We start from the raw sequence: 24,283 nt of genomic DNA on the forward strand, positions 1-24,283 counted from the left end.
TCTTCATTTTTGTCCTTTATCATTTAATAAACTCTAAACATAAAAATAAATAAAAATAAAACAAAAGTCAAACAACTGCATTCTTCCATTAATTTGTATTTTGAGGATTAAAAAAAGTACTTATATTTACTAGGATGTTTTCTTCTCTAATTAAATTTTTAAAAGATTTCTTTAAATTATCATTTATTATCCAAACATATTATCTTGTAAGAACCTGTAGTAGACTTAAAATCTTCAATCTTTTCCCAGTTTTTGATTTTTCACTGTGGACTAAGTAAAGTCTTTCTGTCCTTACTAAGGACAGAAAAACTTTACTCAAGTTTTTTAAAAGTCTTGGTAAGGAAGAAATAGTACTGCTCTTAAAGATCATATTCGGTACTCTGTCTTTAAAACATCACACTACACTAAGTTACTTTGGGACTTAGGTGTAAAAACTTTTCCGTCAGATTCAACATAAGTAAAGTATTTCAAAATATTATTTTAGGTTTTTATGAACTTTTTAAAAAGTTACTGGTAGAGTCTCCAGTACTAAGGATAAATTATTTTCAAAATAATTGACTTAAGCTAAATTGACTTAAATAATTGAGGCTTAAATATAATCAAGTCATTCAAAAGGATAGTACATGTAAGTTTTCACCTTGCTATGTGATATCACTACCATAATGAAACAGACTAACTGGCATAATGCAAATAAAGTGAGTTTCAAATAGTGCAAATACTTACTATATAACTTTTGTTTAGGAATCAAAGGATGAACAGTGGAAACGAGCCATGGATTATTTAAAAGTTGTCAATGAACTCAACTATATGACTCAGATTGTTATCATGCTTTATGAGGATCCTAACAAGGTAACTGAGTTCTTGATGTTTGTGTTACCAGGTATGAATAATAGCTTGAAGATCCTCATTTTGAAAAATGTTCTACAATATTTTTTAGGAACTTACCTCAGAGGAGCGCTTTCACGTTGAATTACACTTTAGTCCAGGAGCCAAAGGATGTGAAGAAGACAAAAATTTACCATCTGGTTATGGATATAGACCAGCTTCAAGAGAGGTAATGAAGATAAAACTCTTCAGTGATTGAATACTATAGCTAATAGACTTCATGAGCTTTCTGTAAGAATTTTTACTATGTGCTATAATATTATCTCAGCTATTAACTAGCAAGGTAGTTTAAAAATTTTCAGCTTGATTTGTGTATGCAACGTGATCTTTATGCATGTCTAAATACTTATTCATTTTATCTTAGATTTTTTGCATGTAAACCCAGTGTTTAGAATGGACAATGGTAGTTTTTGGCTTTGATTATTATTTTTCTTGAGAACTAGTTCATATCAAACACTGTACCAAGGATTTGACATGAATTCTGTATTTTCATCCTTAATATAACCTAACAAAGTTATATGTGTACTCAGTTTGAAACCTAGTCATTAAATTATAGTACATATTGATAATGGTACCTAAATTAAAAGGTCTAGCTTCATGACATTTCATAAAATGACCAGTTTTACAGTTGTAAAACTATTAGCAGCCATAGGTTGAACAGTACCATCATTCCAGACGACTTAAGTGTTCCCCTCCCTAAACATGCCCCGCTTTGTTCTTCCTATAAGTATTTAACAGTCATACTTTCTAGCACCATAGTATAGTTTTTCCATTTTTGAATTTTATGTCAATAAAATCACAAAATAAATGCTTGTTTTTGATGGAGCATGGGTCTAGCTTCTTTCATTATGTTTGTGAAATTGAAACATTCAGTTTTGCATTTTTGTTGCCATGTAGGATTCCATTAAACAATCAAAGCTCAGAATATTAATCTATTCCACTTTGGTGACCATATGATTTGGTATTTCAGGTATGAAGATGTATGCTTTTTATGAACATTCTTGTACATGTTTTGGTGAATATATATATACACATTTATTTTGGATATTTATACAGGAGCAAAATTTTCAGGTCACAGGCTACACATGTGTTCAGCTTAAAAAGATATAGTCAAGTAATTTTCTAAATAGTACCCTATCTTTCTCAGTACATAATATGGTCAGTGTTTTTAAAGCTATTTTGGGAAGGGTATATAGTGATACCTTCTTTTGCTTAAGTTTGTTTTGTCCTCAAGGTCAGTAAAGATTAACAGCTTTCAAATACTAATTTAGACCAGTGTATACTAATTATGCACCTCTGGATATGACTTCTTTGTGAAGTGCCTAGTCAAAGCTTTTAACAAAAAAAAATTGTCTATTTTTTTCCTACTGATTTGTAGTAGTGCTTTATGTATTTGGAATTTAAGGTCTTCATCACTTACTTGAAAATACCTTTTTCTACTCTATAATATCCCCTTTCACTCTCTTACTGGTACGTTTTGATTAGTAGAAATGTTCAGTATTAATGTCACCCCAGTTATCAATCTTTTCCTTTAGGTTAGTGCTTTGGTATCATTTTACTAGACAGTGTAAGTATCTTAAAACACTTTAATTTGTTAACCCCCATATCATACTGTGTATGTCGTTATCATCATATATTTTGATATATAATTTTGAAAATATATTTTAAACTCCACAGATCATTATTATTGTTTAAAATCAATACTCATTTAGACTTGGAATATTATGTATAATGTTTTAGAATACTGACTGTGTTAGAACAGTGTCCTATTGGAATGTATTATCATGTTTTCTTAGTGAAATAAGTATATGTGTCAGAGCTTGCATTCCAGTGCAGTTTAGGTCTTTTTATACATTTGGCGTTCTGACTGTTATTTACTTTTTCTTCCTTGCATCCCTTCTTCCTTCTGGTATCATATTCTTTCTTTTTTAATCTATTGAAGTTGACCTTTTTGGACATGGTATTTGAAATATACAGATAGATCATCCTTCTTTTCCACTGAGCTAATCCTAGCACCACATATTGACTCGTCCCTTCTTTCCCTGCTATGCGTAGTAACATTTCTTATGTTGTGGACATTTACTTTGTCCATATACTGGTAGGTTTGTTTCTGAACTTCCTAATATTCCATTCATCTGTTTACCTCTCGCTACCAATAACAGTCCTATTTTTAACGGTTTGCACCTTCTTACTGCTTTAAAATAAGTTTTTAAAATATGTGTGTTTTACTTTTTAACTGTGCTGCTGTTTTCCTATTCCATTGTAGTTGCATGTCAAATGTAATTTTTTTTCAGTTTATTACATTCTACTATGCAATTTTTGCAATTTGAAACAGTATCTTACTCATTTTGACCTGGTAGTTGTATGTTCTCAGTCAGTACTTAATGATTCACTGAATGATAGCTATTGATAAAATCATACATTTATTGGAAATACTTGTGCCATTCTTTCAAATTTATAAATTTAAATACTGTTTCAATTTGTAATCAGGTTGATGACATTCCTGTATAATGAAATTGATCTCAGTTCTTTCTTACTGCCTGTTATTGTTATTGCTTATGTGGGCATGTCGTGAAATTCAATGAAGCACTTGGTTTTACCTGGCTTTTGCTGTTATTTTTGTTTAATTTTCCCATAGTGTATTTCTTGAAGTTAGGGCCTCTGCCAACTATCTCACATCAGAAAAATACTAGCTGTTCTGACAATTCAATTAGTATTAATTTATTTAACAAACTTGTATATTCACTGAAAATGATGACACCATTTTTGGTTTAATTGCTTTATCACAAGAGATTTTTATTTTTCCTGAATTATATATGTTATTTGTCCACAGAATGAAGGTAGGAGATCTAAAGTTGATGAGGATGAACCACATACTTCCAAAAAAGATGAGCCTGATAGAGCTGTGATACTCTTCAAACCTATGGTATCAGAGCCGATTCATATACACAGAAAGTCTCCACTTCCACGCTCTAGGAAGATGGCTACAAATGAAGTAAGGATATGTATCAGACCATGTGTTTCATTAATTGAACTAACTATTTTAATAAGACAGAAAAGAAAATACAGCTTTAATTATGGAACTTTGGAACCTAACAGAATTTGTCAACTTGTCTAATATTCAAATAAATTTCAAAAACACAGAGGTAGTTAGAAAATATATAGATTATATACATATATAGTTTTTATAACAAAGTTGAATAGCAGTAGTAAAGTCCTTTCTAAGAACTTGATAAAATCACTCAATTTTTTTGTCTTGTAACTTTAGGTTATTCTTAAAGTCTGGTTTAATGGGTTAGGAGTATTTTTTGGTTTAAAGTACGGGCATTGCCAAAGATGCTTCACCAACAATTGATTCCAGTGATTGTAGATTAAGATGTGAAACCATAAATTATTAGCTTGATTCCAAAAATTAGCATAGGAATTTGAAAATTTCATGACATAGCTGAAGTTTTACTTTTCTATTAAATCTTTAATTAAATAACTCAGTCTTATGCTAATAACATGCTAGTAACATGGCAAATAACAAAAAGAATGAAGCTCATTTCTGGAGCCCCAAATTATACAAAAATAAGCACTCTAAGATTCTCAAATTTTAAATATGTAAGTGGCCCAATTAGACGATTACTTTTAGGGAAAATCCATTGACAAAATAGATTGTTATAATTTTATGTTGTAAATTGTATATTAGTTACTGTAACAGTGAATGTGATATTTTAAGTTAATTATAAACAAATATGATAAGTGACTGTAGAATTTGGGATTATTCTATTAAAGATTGATTAAAGTGAGTAATTGGGATTATGTTCAGGTATCCTTAATTTCAGATAATTGGGAAGTGACATACTAATATAGTGGAAACCACCACTTTGTGTGGGGCAGTGATTTTGATGTTGTTGGACAAAGCAGTCTGCAGTTAGTCAGATTGTTCAGAATTTCATCATTAAACCCTCTCCTGCTTTCCAAAAAACCCTAGCACTCATATAGCCAAATGTTTCATGTGTCTTATTTTGCAACTCACCTATTTTATAAACTCTTCAACAAAATCACTGCCCTTTGTTGGCCCTTAAAAAGCAAAACAGATTTATAAATCTTTTTCTCATAAATACTTAAATAGTTGCTTTCAAGAGATTATTTCTATGCCATGCTAAACTTTTACTTCTATAAGGTAAATTATTCAAGTAAAACCTTGAAGACTTTTTCCAGCGTCCACCACCTCCATGGATTTCAGAAGTTTGTACTTCCAAAAGACACACAGAGAAAAAGACTATTCTCTTCATTTTGTGCAAGTAGAATTTACTCTGTCCTCACTGTCTGAAACCTGAACATGCAAACATATAAGAGAATGTTTGCTGCATGTTTTGCTTACTGAACTCTGTTAATAATCTTTGGAGGGGGTAAACAAATAGATAACTTGAAAACTATAAGCAAGTATAGTTTGGATCCATCTTATGATTCTGATTTTTTTTAGTATGTGGCAGACAGATTTCCTTTTCTACATTTATGTGCATTGAAATCTCTTTTAACTCTGCAGTTATTTAGTGCTTTGGGTTGAAAAGTTACCCAATTTAGCATAAAATCTGATTATTTAAAAGTAAGCATAATACTTTTCTATTTTAAAAGTTGCTAAGATAAAAAAAAATTGAAATCTTTCCGATTTTAAGAGGGAAGGGACAACTATTAAGCAGTATAAGTATCTTGTTTGATTAAGGTAATCCTCATAATTGTTACCATATACAATTATTTATTCCTATTAATTTCAAACACTGAAATTTGGCTCCCAAATTACTGTTTAATAGTTTTTTTTTTAATTGATAAGCAAATGCAAACAAACTGTATTTTTTTTTCTTTCTGATCATTTGGCTCTGTTGTATCTAACTTTGCATGCTCTGCTTTTTTTTTTTTTTTTTTTTTGCCCCCTTTCTCACTTCCAGGAAGAGAGCCCCCTGAGTGTGTCTAGCCCAGAGGGTACTGATACCTGGCTGCATTATACCAGTGGTGTGGGTACTGGGCGTCGAAGACGCAGATCAGGGGAACAAATCACTTCTTCCCCTGTGTCCCCCAAATCATTGGCTTTCACATCCAGTATTTTTGGCTCATGGCAACAGGTTTTTAAATTTTAATTCATTAAACATTTTTCCTCCCTGCATTCAGAGCAACAAACAGCTGTCTTTGAGGACATCTAATCCCTTGAATTTTACATTAGAGTAAATCCTTCTGTTTTTTTAATTTTGAATTCATTTTAAAATGCTTGTGATATCAGACATTATTTGAGGGAAAGAAACCACTTGCATTGCATGTGTTTATGATTTTTATTGGGAGGTTTCAAATATCCAGGATTTTAAAAATAATAAATAAATTTTACCCTCCTGGAACTTTAACTTGTTAATAAACAGTTTGTAAACATAAAGAAATTTTTCTTTGACTCAGTTGTCCTTAAAAGGATTCAAGCAAACCTAGATAATTTGATAATAAAAAATTCATAACTCCCCCTGTATTCAAAAAATTAGATTCCATTTGGAATTTGCTGAGAATGTGAGCTTTTAAAAAATATCAAAATTTTTGTGGCCCCGTGTTAATTAGTAGAATACATCTAATACTAAATGTTCTCTCCCTCCCATTATCTGGAAGTATCTTTAAGGATACATACAGTATGGCTTTCTCAGTTATATAATATTTTAATGATCTCTTTAAGAGGTAATGAGTATATTTATATATATATACACACACACATGTGTGTGTGTATATACATATATATATACATACATACATCAATAATTTGAGTCAAAAAATATTTTAATGATCTCTTTAAGAGGTAATGAGTATATTTATATATATATACACACACATATGTGTGTGTGTATATACATATATATATATATACATACATACATCAATAATTTGAGTCAAAATAAAACTACTTCAGAAGGACTTTCTTTGATGGCATTCGGAAATTTAAAATATTCTTTAAATCAGTGAAAGATTGACTGTTACACATGACTTTTCAGAGAATTTCAGCAATTTCCTTTTGGAAATATAATGCATTTAATTATAGGAAAAGGGATTATGGTATCCATTAAGGCTGTGAATATTAAAGGTTACTCTGATAAATCCCGTGCATGGATCAGTAATTGTATGGTGACTTCAACAATCTCTGTCTGTCTTTTCTTTTGTTTGTGATTGTTTTTTCCCTTTCAAATACAGGAGCTGTATAAGAGTGGGCATTTGGCTTCTTTTAAGAGTGTGAAATTATATCAATCTATATTAATTATTTCTTTTCATCTGTCTTGTTTCATACATGATGTTTCATTCTGAATGCCTGCTTCGCACCACTTCATTGCAAGGACTCATATGAAATGGACACCCTTCAAAAGGGGATCTTGCATGATCTTTCATGTTTTATGTAATTCTACTAATATTTATCATACAGCTTATTAACCTTTGTCTGTCTGGAACAGGCTGCAAATGAAGTATGGACATATGGATTTATTTTACCATTTTACCTAATTTATTTTGTTTTCTTTACACAGGTTGTATCTGAAAATGCTAATTATCTGCGAACACCAAGGACTCTTGTGGAACAGAAGCAGAACCCTACTCTAGGTATGTAGTCTAAAGAAACTTGTATTCCAAACCTTGAACTCATTATTGTGTATACATGTAAAGCTTTTCAGTGGTGAAAGCATGACCAAATGCTATGCTTTAGTTTTTATTTAATATATACTAATTCAGAAATGTTGAATTGTGCAACCCAAAATAGACAAAAAAGTTTAAGAAAAAGGATAATAAATAGGGGCATGTTTTGTTTTTATAAGTCTTTTGATTGCCCTCAATATAAACTATTTAGTCCATTTGCCAAGGTTCATTTTTAATCTTGACTTCTATAAGTTGAAATGCAAACAGATTTTAAGAAGGAAACTTAATTTTCCCATTTGATTAAGATAAGCATATACTAGTGCATATAAGAAAGAAACATCTGCTTCTCTGATCAAAAAAAAAAATTTAAAGTAAACCATCTATGAGCATATTTTCCTTTGAGCGTCTTTTCAGAAAAACCAAAACACAGTGGCAATTTTACTCTATACTTATGTTAGCACAATGTCGGTTCTTTGCTAATGTTTGACCAAAGCAACATTGAAAAAGCCCTTTCTGAATTTATTTACTTTTATGCTCATTGTTGATCAAATGTATGAGGAAATGGCCTTTTATTATTGTCTAAATCAATAAAATCATATATAAGTTTTATAAGAAGTTTCAATTATGTATGTACTATAAATTCAATACTAAATCTATAAATTGTCTGTTGATGCCTGCATACTAAAGATCTTTCTTTAGTTGATCATATATCTTTTGTTGCTAGCTTTTAATATTCCCATAGTCTCATGCCAAAAATATCCATATGTGTTATATGTAATATGCATATGTTATACATGAAATGTATTTTATACCACACATACACACCACCCTTCCTTTTGGTGCATCTATAATGTATTTAATAGAAATTTACTTTATCACTCTTACCCAGTGGTAAGAGTATTGCTTGTGTGTAAAACTTTTGCTACAAATTAAGCTTTAATTTAAACTGCCTGTGTTTTATTTGCTGATAATGTGTTTTATTGAGGTATTATTACGGTCTTAAGACATTTAAGCATCAGAAATTTAAAGTGATTTAGCCCTCAGTGACTTAAAAAGAATTGTTTTCACCTGGTCTTTGCACAAATAAGTAAGCTTTGATTTACTTTACTTCACAATACTTATTGATAATTATTAATTCAGGGGCATAAAGAAAGATTTGGTTTTGTAGACATATATTCAAAAATATTGATTTAATAATTTAATTTATGTTAAAAGAGGTTTTTTACATGGCCTGTTTATGCATATTGGTTGAGAGAATCCCTTATCACCCTAAATTAATTTCATGGTAGTCTTTGTAATAGTTTTAATCTATATACCTAGTTACTGTATAGAAATATTATTTTCCTCCAAGACAGTATTCTTTTCCAGTGTTAAATACCTCCGGTTCTACATATGATAAATGGTGGTGATTATATTAAAGTTCACATTACAAGCTTATTGTAAGTCTGTTCAAGACATGTTATTGCATGCTGCATGAATTCCCAATGTGAATGGAAGAACACCCGTTGTTGTATGTATTTTCTCTAACTCCCATCAGGGTCTCACTGTGCGAGCCTGTTTAGCACCTCGGTGCTCGGGGGTTCTTCAAGCGCACCTAACCTACAGGATTATGCTCGTACTCATCGTAAAAAGCTGACCTCTTCTGGCTGCATAGATGGTATGTGCTCACGTGCACACACAGATTCATACCTACACTCATGCACACACCCATGAGCATATAGTGTTTCTCAAAGGCAAATCTAATCACTCACTGACTCAAATGGAATCCTAGCACCCTTTGCCTAAATGGGTATCAGTGTTGTGTTATTCACAGCTTGGATCCATCAAACAGCATTCAGTAGATTTGCATTACTTGCTCAACGAATATTTTGTTGAAATATGAAAGTTAGAACGGCATCGTGTGTATTCTTCTTCTAGATAATTAATGAGCCATACTCCAAAGAAGAAATATTTGATTTTTAAAAATGTTGTTCATTGTTAACCCTCATTTTACTTACTGCTAATGATTTAAAAAAGTGAACAGAATGTTTATAAGTAGAAGAAAATAACATGTTGATTATATTTTTACAAAAGGGAACAGATGATGAGAATATTTTGGGATCCCTACTTGAAGGAGATCTTTTCTATTGTTAATTTACCTAGTTTTTAATATTCAGAATGTCTTCTGGGGCTCATGGAAGCTAGCTCCTTCTGTCAATAGAGTGTTTGTTAACCCTTTCAGGATTAGCTTTATTTAAAACGTTTCCTCATATATCTACAAATTTATGGTAGTCAGTAAAACATAGATTACCAAATTGCCAGCGCATTCTGCTTCTCTTTCCTTTATATATTTCATCAACATTTTGCCTTTATCATCAAGCCATATCAGTTATTTTAACTAGTATTTTGGCTTATTACCTTCTCTCTTTGTGCCTTCTGCATGTCACCTAACTCTAACTTCTTTTTATATTTGTTTTTCCCCTCTTTTTTTAAGTGTCCTTCTTTTGATAGCTGTTATGAATTTCAGGTACCTGTTTTTCTCTTTCTCAGACGCCACACGCGGTTCTGCTGTTAAAAGGTTTTCTATCTCATTTGCTCGACACCCAACCAATGGTACGTTTTGCTTTTATTTTAAAAGATACTCCCCTGTTTCACCTTTTTTATTTTACTTTTATTTCAAAATGTGGGGTATACAGTATCATTCAGTTCTGTCCCCTTAGTTTCAGTTGGCATACAGTTCCAACTTACTGTTCTACCGAAGTATTGATACTGTCTAGCTCCTACTTCTCACCTTAATTTACACAGTAGCTTAATACAACTCATCAAATTTATAAATGAAAACAATGATGAGTTTTAATTATAATTAATAACTGTAAATTCCATGTAATTTCTCAAGTGATCAGTCTACACAAATTTTAAAATCGCAACAATAGTCTTTAATTTCTTTGTGTTTTTCTTGGTAATTTTTTTTCTTCTTAATTCCTTTTCTGATCACTTTTTTTGAGCATTTAATAAAAATATAGAGGCACTCTTTTCAAATAGCAAAATGAGATGTATCATTTAAAACTTTATTTGGACCCAGGGCTGTAGGTTTCACTGTGTAATATTTACCTTGGCTCTTTTTCTAAGAAAATGTGACTTGTATTGAGCATTCGATAATTTCAGTTAGCATTGCAACTTTCTCCTAGTATATGTAGCATCTTGTTAAAATATGGGAACACCTAATAGGAAGAAGACTAAGGTAAACTCTAGCAAGGCATACTCAGTTTACTTTTAAAACTGTTAGGAAAGTTTTTGTGGACATTAAAAAAAAATTATAAATTGAATTGGACTCTTATAGCCTTCTCACACAAAGTTTGTTTTTGTGGGACAAGAGATGCATTTATTGATCATTTAAAAATAATTCATAATCAGAGAATTTATAAGAAAACTTTTTTTTACTTTTATTTGAAATGAAGATAATTTATCCCTATAACTTTTTCTTTTTAATTGTAAATAGGTCTTCAAACAATCAGGTCTTTCAAAAAACCTTTATCAGATTAAAGGTCTAAACACTAGTGTTTAATCATTCTCCCTCTTTCAGATCCTTTAATAGCAAAATTAAATAAAAGTGCACTAACAATTCTTAAAGGTGTCATAAGATCCCATTCTCAACAAGTAAAAATTTAGCTTTAAAGCTTAACGTGCTTTTGCCTCCATGATACCTGTTTTTCTTTGAAGAAAAAAATCCCTATTTGATATAGTTGCAGCTTCTAAAACCAAAGACAGAAGAAAAATAGAAGTCACAAAATTAGAATGCAAGTTTTAAATAAGAGAAATCTGTGTTTACTGGAGATTTGAAGAAGCAAATACATTTAATAGAAAATAGAATAATTTTATATTTCCTTGGTTTAAGCTTTAAAAAACAATGTGTACTCACACACTATGCAATTTAATGCACTTAAAATGTATTTCTTTCAACACTTGATATATTTCTTTAATGTTTTCAAGATTTCTTTTTTCTTTTTAATACTGTGTTGTCTTACCTGTCCTATGAATTGTCATTTGACCCTTTCACATTTTATTTCTCCTAACTTTCATTATTTTCACCTTAACACATATCCTGGACTTATCCCTGCCTTCATCTTTAGTTCAAGGAACATGGTGAAACAAGTATCTTCCTACAGTGCTTTACCTTATTTTCTGGGCCTCTGTGCACAACACCCACACCTCTATAGGTGCTGGTCCATTTCCTCTGTGGAATTTCTAGGCTCCTGTGGTATGTTTTCCTAGCATCTAAACGTGACAGCAGGGTGGCTTTTAAATTGCTGTGCTAACCCTTTCATTGTGCATTAAAGAGAACATATACTAAAGATAAATAAAAAAAGCTGTAGCCCAGAGGAACTTGGTTATATGTCATTTGTCTGCTATGGAATCTTAACAGGCAAATACAAGAAAATAATTGTTACAAATGACTTATAAACATTCTGAAGAAAGGATGTTAAGTTTAGTGTAATGCAAAGAAAGGGTTTGCGCTTATTTGCATGAATCTTGTACTTTAAACAATTATAGTTATTGTATAAGCCTAATTTCTTAGTGCTTAACTTAGGTGCTTTAGCTGCTGTTACAGTTTTATTGTGTTTTTTTTTTAAGTGTTTGAAATATTCTGTCATATTTTGGTTTGCTCATGAAAATCAGATGTTACAGTTTTATAAATCATTTGGTTGTTTTCAAAGGAAAATTAGATTCTCTTTTAAACAAAATTTTCCTATTCTGCCTGAAAATTAGGCAGTTCTTAGGTCACTATTCCCCCACCACCAATTGAATACATCAAATAAATACTTGATGTATACTTGTTGGATGTCATTTTATAAAATGAGCACGTTTATTGAAGCACATTTTTGCTATTTGAGTTTAATGGTAACTTTTATTTAACAGTTTTAATCTTTATATGAAACATTAGTTTATGTATCAAAGGTGTTTCATTGGGAAGAATATTAGTTTGAATTCTTGAAAGAGTAAATACAGAAAGACTTGTTACTTTAATAATATATGAAAGCAATTTTAAAAGCCATTCAGTTGAAAGTCAGGCAATTTTTATTAAAAAAAAACAACATATCCTGTTTGTCAAAGAAGAAGATCTATGTTTAAATGCTTTTGTTTCATTGATGGTGTTAATATATAACTGCATGGTTTGTTTTATAAAATTTTTGTATTTCTGTGCCATTGTTGAATGCAGATGTATTTGTATTCTGTATTGTGTTTTACATAGCCTGACTACTCAGGTGACAGTTGCCAATAATAGACTTTTGTGTTAATTCATAGAGATATGTGAAATATGTTGCAGGGTTTTAATTCCAGCATAAATGAATGAATGTTGTTTGAGGTAGCAGTATTGTTGACCTCGATATAACTAGGAAAGTATTTAAAATTACTCTTCTCAGTTCTTTACGTAGTTGTTTTTCAGTAAATTATCTTTAGCTTTGTGGCACCAGGGACACATCATGGCATTGGTTTAGTCACCTATCAAATAATCCTGATTTTAAAAAAGTAAAAGTTGAAATACTATATTTTTGTCTCTCCCACCCCTTCCCTGATTTTTAAAGTATTCTTGGATTTTACCAAAATACAGAATGAAATTGTATGCATGCTGTACTATGTGATTACATTTAAATGAAATCTTTGTCACATCTTGTTCCAACCCCATATTGCATAGCATCTGGTGTCATGACTTCAGAATATTATGTGTTTGCATGTACTAGATTAAAAAGAATTAAACTTTCTAGTTCTAAACAATGGTCTCCCACTTTAATGCATTGCAGTTTAAAATGTATAACTTTTGTTTTCATTTTTGTTTCCCCCCCCCAGGCTTTGAGTTATATTCCATGGTGCCATCTATTTGCCCGCTAGAAACTCTTCACAATGCCCTGTCTTTAAAGCAGGTGGATGAATTTCTTGCTTCCATTGCTTCTCCATCAAATGAAGTTCCACGGAAGGCTCCTGAAATTGGTAGGAAAATTTACCTTCATTTTCATTCAATTGATTGTTGAGGCTAGATACTATCAAATATTAAAAAAAAAATTATGAAATCCTAAACTTAAATAGTGGTAGTACATAAAATTTTAGAAGAGAAGGGAACATAAATGAGTATTTGGAAATTTTCTGGACAATATACAATGTACTTCTTTTCTTGACTTGTCCCAAAAATCATTTAACTTACAAAATGGAAAATCTGAGATCCAGCAATAAAAGTCAACAACATAATATAGAAATGTGGTCATTTGTCAATATTTTTATTATATGTCATTTTATAATAAACTTTAAAAAATTAATAAATTGTGTCTACATTATTTCACACATACCCATACCCTCAGCACTTTTGGTAAGTAGCCATACTGATTTAGAAAATGCTATTGACTAAAGAACAAAATAAGGACAGTAGTTTTTCAAATTTTTGTGTGCTCCAGAAAATACTCTGAAGAGATTAATTTGTGTATGTAAAGAAAAGGGGTTCATTGCCAAGAAAGTAAATTTTGGAAATTGTATGTTATATTGCACCATCCTTTGAAGAGATGCAATTATATTAGCATATCTGTAAGGGTCTTCTATGTCCAGATTTTCCAAAATTTTTTTAGAAAACACTTTTTAAACTTTAATTATGTATTTTATACATGTCTCCATAATATTATAATTTTAAAGGTGGTCATCATAAAGTTTTCAGATGATATTTCACATTTTTCTTTTTCGTGCTAAGTCTTTAAAATCTATGTATTTATAGTTATAATCTCCTCATGTATCAGTTTTCAATGCTGTATATGGTTCAGAAGTAAGGATCATACATTTTCAGGTGTATTTTTGCCACACTACACTCACCAGGACACTTTTATGGTAATACAAAATTTTAAACATATAGCACTATCCGGAGGCACATCATTTTGAAAAATGCTCAGGACTACCTTTTTAGATGTGAGAACTTAGCTGACTATTCCCATTTTCAACTGTCTAAGATCCTTCACCACATTGGAATTTCCAGTTTGATAAGTGTGAGTTTTGGAAGAGAATGCTCTGCTTAGAGTTAAGAATCTTGCTAGTACTACTCATATCTTAGGAAAGTTCCAAACTTTCTATTTATAACATTCTCCTATTTTATAGGCGAATGCTGTAAATATATTTCCCTCAAGAGAAAAATCAGAGGTCTTAGAATGAAAGCCACCTCCATGTCTTATTATTTTCTTCCCTTTCCTGGATAACCACATTATTATTACTATAGAAAGTTTAGTCCACGGTGTACTCTGTACAAAGCCATTCCTGTGTTTCTGCAGTATGATGAGCTTCCTTTTTTCTTTGTTTCTGTAAATAGAGGTTGGCTTTCAGTCATTAACAGTGATGGATAGTTATTTTGGTTGAGGTTCTAAATATGTCAGGTTGGGAATGGTTTTGGGGAATAGATTTTAATTTCAAAATTTGCATGTGGAATGTTTGATACTGAGCACTGATAAGAGTACAAATGAAATCACTTCTCCAACCTGTGTCAAGCCAAGAACTTCAAGGTTGTTCATCTCCTTTAAATGATAACAATAGGCAAGGTTACTCCTTTTAATGTAAGAGAAAACCTAAAGTTTCATTTCCCCATTTCTGCCTCTTTATGATTTATGTTCTACTGCCTTTTAATTTGAAATATTAAAATAAAGATAAAAGAGTCTAATGAGTGAATAAGAACTTAAAAGAAACAACAAAGCTACTGAAAATTTCCAAGATGTCAAGTGAATGACTTAAAGATAATAGCAACAATGATGACATCTGTTTGCCTTGGAAAAAGAATCTTGATGAAATCTATACAAAAAGATAATCTTTAAAGATCTGTTCCCTGATGCTGTTATTGTATGATAACTTCATTTCTGTGGTTATTGAATTTATCAGGGTGTGTATACTGTTGAGGTATATTATTAGTAAAGTGAAGAATATTCAATCCTCTTGCCTTTCTCACTAGCTCTTCTGTATATCATGGATGCTGGTTGTATCCAATCCCTCCAGCTTTTCATGAGTTCATGACATTACATACTAGGGGAACTAGATGAGGAAGTAAAAATCATTAATACAGTTAGTAGAATTTAATAAATTTTAGAGTTTATCTAGTTCATTGTTCTTCAAATTATATTCCCAAGAACTTTTGGACTTTTACCTGTGGAACTTATATTCATTGAGTGAATCATCGACCATCCTAAGGCACATTATTTTGTAATTGGCCCATGTACTGATTTTTCAGAAACACATTATTTATTGCTATCAGATTCACCCCCAGAATTAGCACAGATGGGCTAATCTGTTTTTATCTCCCTACATCCCTTTGTTTAAGAACCATATACTCATGTTACTATTTTCTCACTCTGGCCTATCTTCCCCAAAAGGATGAGTACTTAAGAGTTATCCCTACTTTGCCTTTTACTCCATTTCCTCACCTTGACTAGAAAAAGAACCCTTTTCCTGAAGATAAATCTCAACTGGGTACTATAGAAAGATAATGTGATTTTTTAAATTATTTCTTATCTCATTGCTTTATTCTTAAATGTAATAGTTTAATAGACTATAGTGCTTATAGAGAATAATCCCTGAATCACCATTTCATATTTTTGATAGAAAAACAATGTTGAAAACTCTTGTCTTCTGTTTCCAGGAAATAAAACTCTGTCATCAGTTCTCTGCCATCCCTTAAGAATCTAAGTTTCTATCAGGGAAGAGTAAATTTAAGTTGCTGCTACATTATTATAGATATTTCTCTGGTGAATACTGGTAAATACTTATTGTTTATAATATAAACAGAATAGTTATTTGACCAGGAGCACAAGAAAATGTTATAATGGTAAAAGTGGTTTTATAGAATTTATTTTGTAAGCCTTAACCTTATCTTTTTTCTCCTACTAGTATTCATAGGACCACTAATTTGTCATAAGAAAAAGCTTAAAGTGAGACTTGGATGCGAGACCTGGAACCAAAAATACATAGAAGCAAAAAAAAAAAAATAGGCAAAATACTGTACAGCATTGTCTTCAGTCATCTCTTTGTGTATTCATCTCCAGTGGCAAAGAGAATATAAACAAATGGGATTATATCAAACTAAAATTTGCATGGTGAAAGAAGCTATCAATAAAACAAAAAAGAATTTCTGCTGAATGGGAGAAAATATTTGCATATTAGACATTTGACAGGTGCTGATACCTAAACTCTGCCAAAAAAAAAAAAATTAGCCAAGAAGTCATAAATTCAACAAAGGAAATAAAGAGCCAAATCAAAAAATAGGAAGAAGAATTAAAGAAATACCTGTGCAGGGAAGACAGATGGGCAACAAACACAGTAAAAGATGCTCATTATCACTTACCAGGAAAAAGATACAAGATATATATGGTCCATATATAAAAGGCAGAACAGCAGGGGTTGGTTAGCAAGGCAGGGAGAAAAAGGAACCTGTGTCCACTGTTGGCCCAGCCCCTGTGGAAAGCAATGTGGAGGTTTCTCAGTATATTAATAGATCTACCAAGTGACATGACAATTACACTCATAAATATCTATTCAAAAAATGCAAAAACACTAATTCTGAGGTATATATGTATTTCTATATTCATTGAAGTACTATTTACATCATTACTATCACATGGTTACTATGTCTGTAACCATATTATGGGAACAACCTATGTGCTTAAGGACAAATGAGTCAGGAATATTTGGCATATATACACAATAGAATACTATTCCGCTATAAAAAAAAAACAAAAAACTTTTCCATTTGGAATAATATGAATGGAACTGGAGGAGAAAATGTTAACAGAAATACGTCAGGAGAAAGACATAAATACTGGATGCTTTTCCATATCTGTGAAACATCAAAAAACGAACAAGGTCCAACAGAGCCACCAATAACAAATCCTAAAAATGAGTAGACATGAGGCTACCGAGGAGGAAGGCTAAGATGGAGAGCAAATATGGAGGGTCCCAGAGGGCTGTGGTGGGTGCCTTGGCATGGTAACATACGTCTGAAGAGGTGTGATCCTGTGTCTTTGAACTGTATACAGTGTTATAAAGTCAAGTTACTTCAATAAAAAAAGAAAATGTGAAGGTAGAATTGTAGGATATTATTGAATGACCATGCATATTTACTTTTTTCTCAGCCTCTACAACTTCCCGTACCAGCCCATTAATGAGAAGAAAAGTATCTTTAAATACATACACACCTGCAAAGATCCTTCCAACACCACAAACTACCTTAAAGTGTGCTAAAGCAAGCAGTAAACCAGGTGAGGAGTGTCTGAATTTGTTAATTCTCTATAGCAATTAGAGTAATAATACTTTTAAAATGTATGTCTGTTTTTAAATAGGATCATTCTACTTTCTACAGTGTAAGGAGTAATCCTAAGTGTTTAAAATCTGTTACTTATACCTATTGAAGTATTGGTATTTTTTCTCTGTGAATTACTCTTCTTATCTTCTCTTATCAATTATAAAGTATTTCATACTCACTTTTATCCAAATTAATTTATGAACTATTTTCTCTTACACTTTTCTGTTAGGCCTAACCATCACTTTAAATAAAGATTTTTTTTGTTGTAGTTATAGCATTTAATCTCCATTCTTAGTCTGAATATAAGATTACTAAATTTTGGCTACCTTTAATCAGCTTTTTCCTGTTTTCACTTCTTGACTCATTCGTGTTATTAATCATTCACTTGTCCTAATGTTCAATCAAAATACTATATAATTAGGTGTTTCTAATATTTCTCTGATTCTTCTACTTTTCTTGATTTTGATATTTCTTCTAATTTGCTATATCAAATGGGACACTCAAGTGTGTCCTTTTTTTTTAAATCCTGTACTTTAAAAAAAAAAAGATTTATTTATTTAATGTTTACAGAACTGAAGTGCAGGCCAGAGGTACACGGGCAGTGAGAGGATTCACCAGAAACAGAGTGGGGAGCAGAACAGGCAGATTGAAAAAGTAAACTGCTATGGGAATCAGTGGACAGGTCAGAAGAGGTCTGTGGCAGCATGTGGTTCACGCTGTGGTTAGGGATCGAACTCAAACTCGCAGTGAGGCTGCTACGGCTAGCTAGCTTGCCATGCCACCTTTAACCTGCTGCATCACCTAGGAGGGCCAACCTTTTTTCTTTAGAGAATTTTGCATAGTTCCAAGGTTTTGGCTGTATCCTCATTAAAGATGTCTGTTATTTTCTTCTTTTTAATGCTTTCACATATGCTTCTGGTTAACAGTTTTGCTGGAAGGTCAGAGGAATCTATATTAAAACAACAGCTCTGTCACTTATTAGGTATATGAACTTGGGCAAGTTACTTAACCTCTCTGATCCATAGTTTCAAAATCTTAAAATTAGAGTAATAGTACTTCTTATATTAGGTTATTAGCAATGAACACAACAACATATATAAGGTTCTCGGCATGTGTAGTAAATACTCATTGAATGTTAGCAGCTATTGTTGTCATTACTTCATCGCCAATATATGTCCTCCTCACCACTCCCCAAGTAAATTCCCATAAGACTCATGTCATTTCTCTGTCTTTTAAATGTTCCCTTTGTTGCTTACCAATTTTCAAAATCCAATTCAACTCTTCCATTGATGATATGACTATCAAAAGAAGAATTCCAGTATTATGCTATTCACTTGATCTATGATACCTGATCATAGTTCTATCAGATTACTAGGCCTTACAAGCCAGGGCCAGATTTGAATCTTTTACCTTCTTTTTTATTATTATTATTTTAAAGATTTTATCTATCTTCACATAGAAGAACTGAGATGTAGGCCAGAGGTGAGGAGGTGAGAGGATTCACCAGAGACAGAGTGGAGAGCAGGAAGATCTGACAAAATACAGTGCTAAGGGAAGCAGCGGGGGTTGAACTCAGGCTGCACAGGAGATAGCACTAAGTCTTAATCCCCAGACTACGAGGGAGGCCCTGAACTTGTACATTTTAAATCTGTACATACAACTATAGAAAACTGAAAAACATATCTTAAAAGTAAATTATGGTATATTCCATATATACTCAAAGCTAATGTTTTGTAGTTTGTTATTTCTACTGCAAAGTACAATCTTAAGAGAGCAGTACTGTTGCTATGTCCATTACATATGAGGAAAGTTACAGATAGGTTGTGACTGATCTATAAAAATGAAATAAATGGAGTTATATTTGATGTTTTAACTATAATCTAAGTCAATCATGCATTCTAGGGATCCCTACTTGATCATGATTTGTAGGGGTGTGTGTGTGTGTGTATGTGTGTGTGTGTGTGTGTGTGTGTGTGTGTGTAGAGCACGCTATATTGAGGATTTCACACCTGAGTTTAAGAAGAATATTGATCTCTAGTTTTTGTTGGTAACATTTTTGAAGTTTTGGTATCAGGGTAATTTGGGCCTTATAAAATGTTTTCCCATGGCAGTTAAGATACATCCTTGTACATTGCTAACAGGGTTGTAAAATGGTACAGCCATTTTGGAAAATAGTTGGCAATTCTTCAAAATGTTAGACATAGGGTTATCCCATGACCTACCTAAAGAGGTTTTTTTTTTTATTGTCCACACAAAAACTCTTAAAAAGAAAAAAAAAAGGCCAATCTTTGAGATGTGAGGCTTTTTATGGCTTGACATTTAAACTTTGCACATTTTAAGGTGACAAGTACACTTGGGTTGCTGTTTGGGATTTTTGGTTAGTGATTATTGTAGGGATTTTGTTTATATAACTTTATATTTTTGGAAGTTAAATATACAACTGGTAGAATACAGAGTTTGGAATCATCTCTCCTAAAAGCAGTAATTAATGAAAAAAATTTGCTCAAAGGGAGGCCCAGAAGTTCTCCAAAAGAATCCCAGGTCTACTGTAGAGATCTTGAAGTAGGGTTGGTGGCTGCTGAGGAGAAGTGGAGGAAGCAAAGGAATTTGACCTGGAGGGTAGATATTGCAGCCACTAGGAAAGGCGAGGCTCAGCCATCCAAGACACATGGCACATCAGGGTATTGCAAAATTCCCTGCATCTGTGAGTGTACAAGTACACCTGGCACACTGAGAATTCTGTGACTGGTGTGGGTGACAGAAGTTAGGTCTCTTAGTGGTTCTTTTATTATTCCAGAGATTTCCTATATATGTGTTTGCTATAAGCATATTTTCCATTGTTTTTGAGCATGGTAAATAATTGATTTAAAATTCTTGTCTGCTCATCTGGCAGATCTCAAGATTGGTCTCAGTCACTTTACCTGTTCTCAAGAAGAAAAATGTTTCCCTCTTTTCGTTTATTGAAAAATTCTGGATTGTACTGTCAACATTGTTTTGTAGAAACTCTGAAGTCTGTCATTTCCCTTATGTTCCTTTACAGAGATTGGGAATATTTGGGTTTTGTTTAAAGCAGAGTTAACAACGTGACTGAAGTTGATTACAAAACTATGTCCCTTGAAGTGATTGGAGCTCAAATTTTACTCACTTCTTTTAGCCTCAGCAGAACCCCTTGATGCTTACTCTGCCATACATTTTATCAGGATTTGTTGAGCTCTGTCTCTTGCTATGATTTGCTACCATACTTTCTAACAGCTATGGTTGCCCTAATATTTGTCTTCTGTTTCCTCATGCTGGTAAGACTGAGGGGATTTTTTTGTAGTTGCAATTTTAGACATTCCACAGGTAAAGACTGAATCTTGTCTTTAGACTAAAGGCTATTAAAAAACCCATACCATGTTGTTCCTTTCTTTAAAATGCTGATTCTTTTCCAATCTATGCCTGGTTTTGTTCATTCTTCCTTGTCTTCAGGTGGTTGTTTTTTATATTTTATCTGGAACTTATACTTATTATCTGTATTGATCCACAGGAGCTTTCTAATCTCTGCCAGACAGTATAAGTCTACTTAAAATAGCGTTTAAAGAAATCATTAATGTCTTGATGTTGGTTTGGATATTGAAGGATCAGCCCTAAGTAAAAAACATTTCTAGTTTTCTAAATTTTTTAAGTTTTCCAGATAGTGGTAAATAAGAAACATAACTGAAAGTTTATTTTTATAGTTAAGTGATTAGGTTAAGGTTATATTTTCTTGTCAGGTATCTATATTGAGATTTCCAGTTTGATATTATAGTCCTATTATATATATGTCCTATTTTTTATACACACACATAATACATATGTGTATATGTGTGTATGTATATATAAAATATATGTGTGTATACATAATACATATGTATATGTATATGTGTGTGTGTGTTAATGTAAGGATAAAAGCCGTAGTCCAGGAGTGTAAATTTGAAGATTGTTAGCAGAATAGGAGGTAGTTTAAAATAATAGAATAAATTCTTCCATTTTCTTCACAGGAAGAATACAACATTAAAAGATAGTGGTTTGATGAACAGTTCATTGACAATTACTTTTATGAATTAGTATTAAATTCTAAAAAGTAGTTCAAAAATGCTATATTAAATGTTTACAACGTAATTGTAATTGTCAATGTAATTGTTAAAAATTATGTAACAATGTAATTGTTAAAATGTAACAATGTAATAGCAATTATAACATTAAATGAATGAGTCACTCAGCATTATTATTTGAATTCAGAGTGGTTGTGAAAATCTAAGCAGTATTTTTTTTCTTTTTTTGTATAGCTACCAGTGGACCTTCCAATGCAGTTGTTTCTAATACCTCATCTCGGAAAAAGGGTATAACTACCAAAACAGAAACGCATGATCACAAAAAAACTGCTGGGAAAAAGAAATGAAATCTTCTTAACAGAAAATGAACTCCTTCTACTTAAGAAAAGTTTACGCTAAGTAGAAAAGACACCTATTAAACCGTGACTGGAGACTGTCAAAGCAAGTAATTTATGTTTGTCCCTTTTCATCTCTGTTTTCATTTTAAAATATGTTAAATGTAGAGAATTCATTGTATGTATTCAGATAAGGAACTTTTAGGATCTGGAAGTGGTTATTTGCATTTTATAAGTAGCAAAGCAGTTATAAAGGTCTGTCATTTTAATGTGATGTTTACCATGTGCCTGTGTTTTCTGAAAAAAAGGAACATAAAAGCCCAGATAGCCTGAACCAATGTCATAGTAGTGAAGTTATTTATTAAAGAACTATAAGGTGACCTCTGCATACTTTCATTTTCACAGGATTTTATCTTGGCTACCTAAACCTGTAGCTCAGCTTGAAAATTGATAGCTAGGAATACATATTGGGAATTTTTAAAAGGTGTATTTCCAAAGATATGTCATTGCACATTTAGATTAGACGCACCCCTGTCCCAGTTGTTATAACTGCATATATGCTGCAATATTTAATAACTGGAGTATAGCATATTAGCATATGGATTTGTTTGTGTTTTTCAATCTGTTCTTTGAATTATTTTGTGTTATTTAAAATATTACATATACAGCTGGGATACCTATACATTTATGGACATAAATTTGTATATTAATTTGTATGAAATAATTTCTTTATTTCTTTACCATAAGGTGCTTCTACTCATCAGGAAAAATTTGCTTCTTATATTGGCAAGAAAACTATCTTTAAAGTTTCTTTTAAGAGATATGGTTGACAAGTTTATAAATGTTATACTAATTTTCTGAGTTCTTTTTAGATCTAAGTAACTCAGTTCAAAAATGGAAATCATCAATGTGAGAAGAATATCTCAATTCTATAGTTAGTAGATATTATATGTCATACTGTTTTTACCATTTCAGCTCCTATCTCTAGTGTATCAGTTGATCTCACAAAAAAAAGCTTGAAGATTGAGCATTTGAAATAAATGCACCTCTCAAATGATTAGATTTTTGAAGAGAAATTGATATCATTGTGTTATGAATTCATCTATGATGTGAAAAAATATTTATTATCCTCGGTGCTTTTTTTTAACCCTGATACACAAATAATTATGCATTTGAAATGACTTAAGCTATAAAGCAAACTGTTCAACCACTTAAGAATTCCATTGTCAGTCAAATAATTTAAATTGCTAAAATTTAGCTTGAAGCTTATGTTTAGAAAAATTAATGAATTCTCATAGGAATACAACTATTAAAATTCTTTAAGAGACTCTTTCTAGTCATCATATATGAACTGACTTTTAGAAGATAAGCATATTACATCTAAGTTATAAAAGGTACTAGATGCAAAAGTCACAAATATGTATGTGCAACTGTGTAAGTTTGTGTACTTCTCATGAATGTGAGTATATTATATGGTGACATGCCTTGTAAACAGTTGAATGTTCCTAAGCTTTCTGTATCTGAAAATGTGGCTAATATGTTTTATTGTGGGAGTAAGAAAGCTGCTTTTATTTTTTAAGTGAAACTGAATTAAAATATTTTATTTCCAGAATCCTAGTGACTTAATTGGAAAAATTATTTTTCATTTATATTCTTTACCTTTTTGTACTTTTAAAATACAAAGAAAATGATTTTACTTTTAAATTATTTATTTTTGGTGTTAAATAAAATTTAATATTGGCTACATACAGCACAATACTTTGCTTTCCACAGAAAGGGGGAGTCACTTTTGATAAAGATTTCAAGTAGAAACAGCTCTACTTGTTTGTTTGTTTTTTCATTTATATATTTTACACCGTTTTTTTAAATGAGTTTTTTCATTTATGCATACCAGAACTGGGGTACAGACCAACCGTGGTGGGGCAAGAGGATTGACCAGAGACAAAATGGGGAGTAGAACATGCAGATCTACTGAAATACACTGCTGAGGGGAGCAGCATGCGAGGGAGGAGTGGTCCACTGTGCCATATGACCCCCACCCCGTGTTGCAGAGGCTCCATGCA

At 31.8% G+C, this 24,283-nt stretch overlaps 1 protein-coding gene across 4 annotated transcripts in view; it reads left to right on the forward strand.

Annotated features, from left to right (window-relative positions):
- Positions 1 to 23,826, forward strand: part of PPIP5K2 (diphosphoinositol pentakisphosphate kinase 2) — a 69,536-nt gene extending 45,710 nt beyond the window's left edge. Inside the window, exons 21-30 of one of the 4 annotated variants that reach the window (XM_004678358.2) lie at positions 742 to 849; positions 938 to 1,054; positions 3,719 to 3,880; positions 5,820 to 5,993; positions 7,416 to 7,488; positions 9,059 to 9,178; positions 10,051 to 10,113; positions 13,348 to 13,488; positions 17,643 to 17,768; positions 22,120 to 23,826. In XM_004678358.2, the coding sequence (XP_004678415.1) occupies positions 742 to 849; positions 938 to 1,054; positions 3,719 to 3,880; positions 5,820 to 5,993; positions 7,416 to 7,488; positions 9,059 to 9,178; positions 10,051 to 10,113; positions 13,348 to 13,488; positions 17,643 to 17,768; positions 22,120 to 22,232 (1,197 nt within the window). In that variant the 3' untranslated portion in view covers positions 22,233 to 23,826. The remainder of the gene's footprint in view (positions 1 to 741; positions 850 to 937; positions 1,055 to 3,718; positions 3,881 to 5,819; positions 5,994 to 7,415; positions 7,489 to 9,058; positions 9,179 to 10,050; positions 10,114 to 13,347; positions 13,489 to 17,642; positions 17,769 to 22,119) is intronic. The other 3 variants (XM_012721927.1, XM_012721928.1, XM_012721929.1) reach the window with 3 other exon arrangements.
- The last annotated feature ends 457 nt before the right edge of the window (positions 23,827 to 24,283 follow it).

Source organism: Condylura cristata, unplaced genomic scaffold (assembly GCF_000260355.1).
Source record: "Condylura cristata isolate star-nosed mole 26May11 unplaced genomic scaffold, ConCri1.0 scaffold00007, whole genome shotgun sequence".
Lineage (NCBI taxonomy): Eukaryota > Metazoa > Chordata > Mammalia > Eulipotyphla > Talpidae > Condylura > Condylura cristata.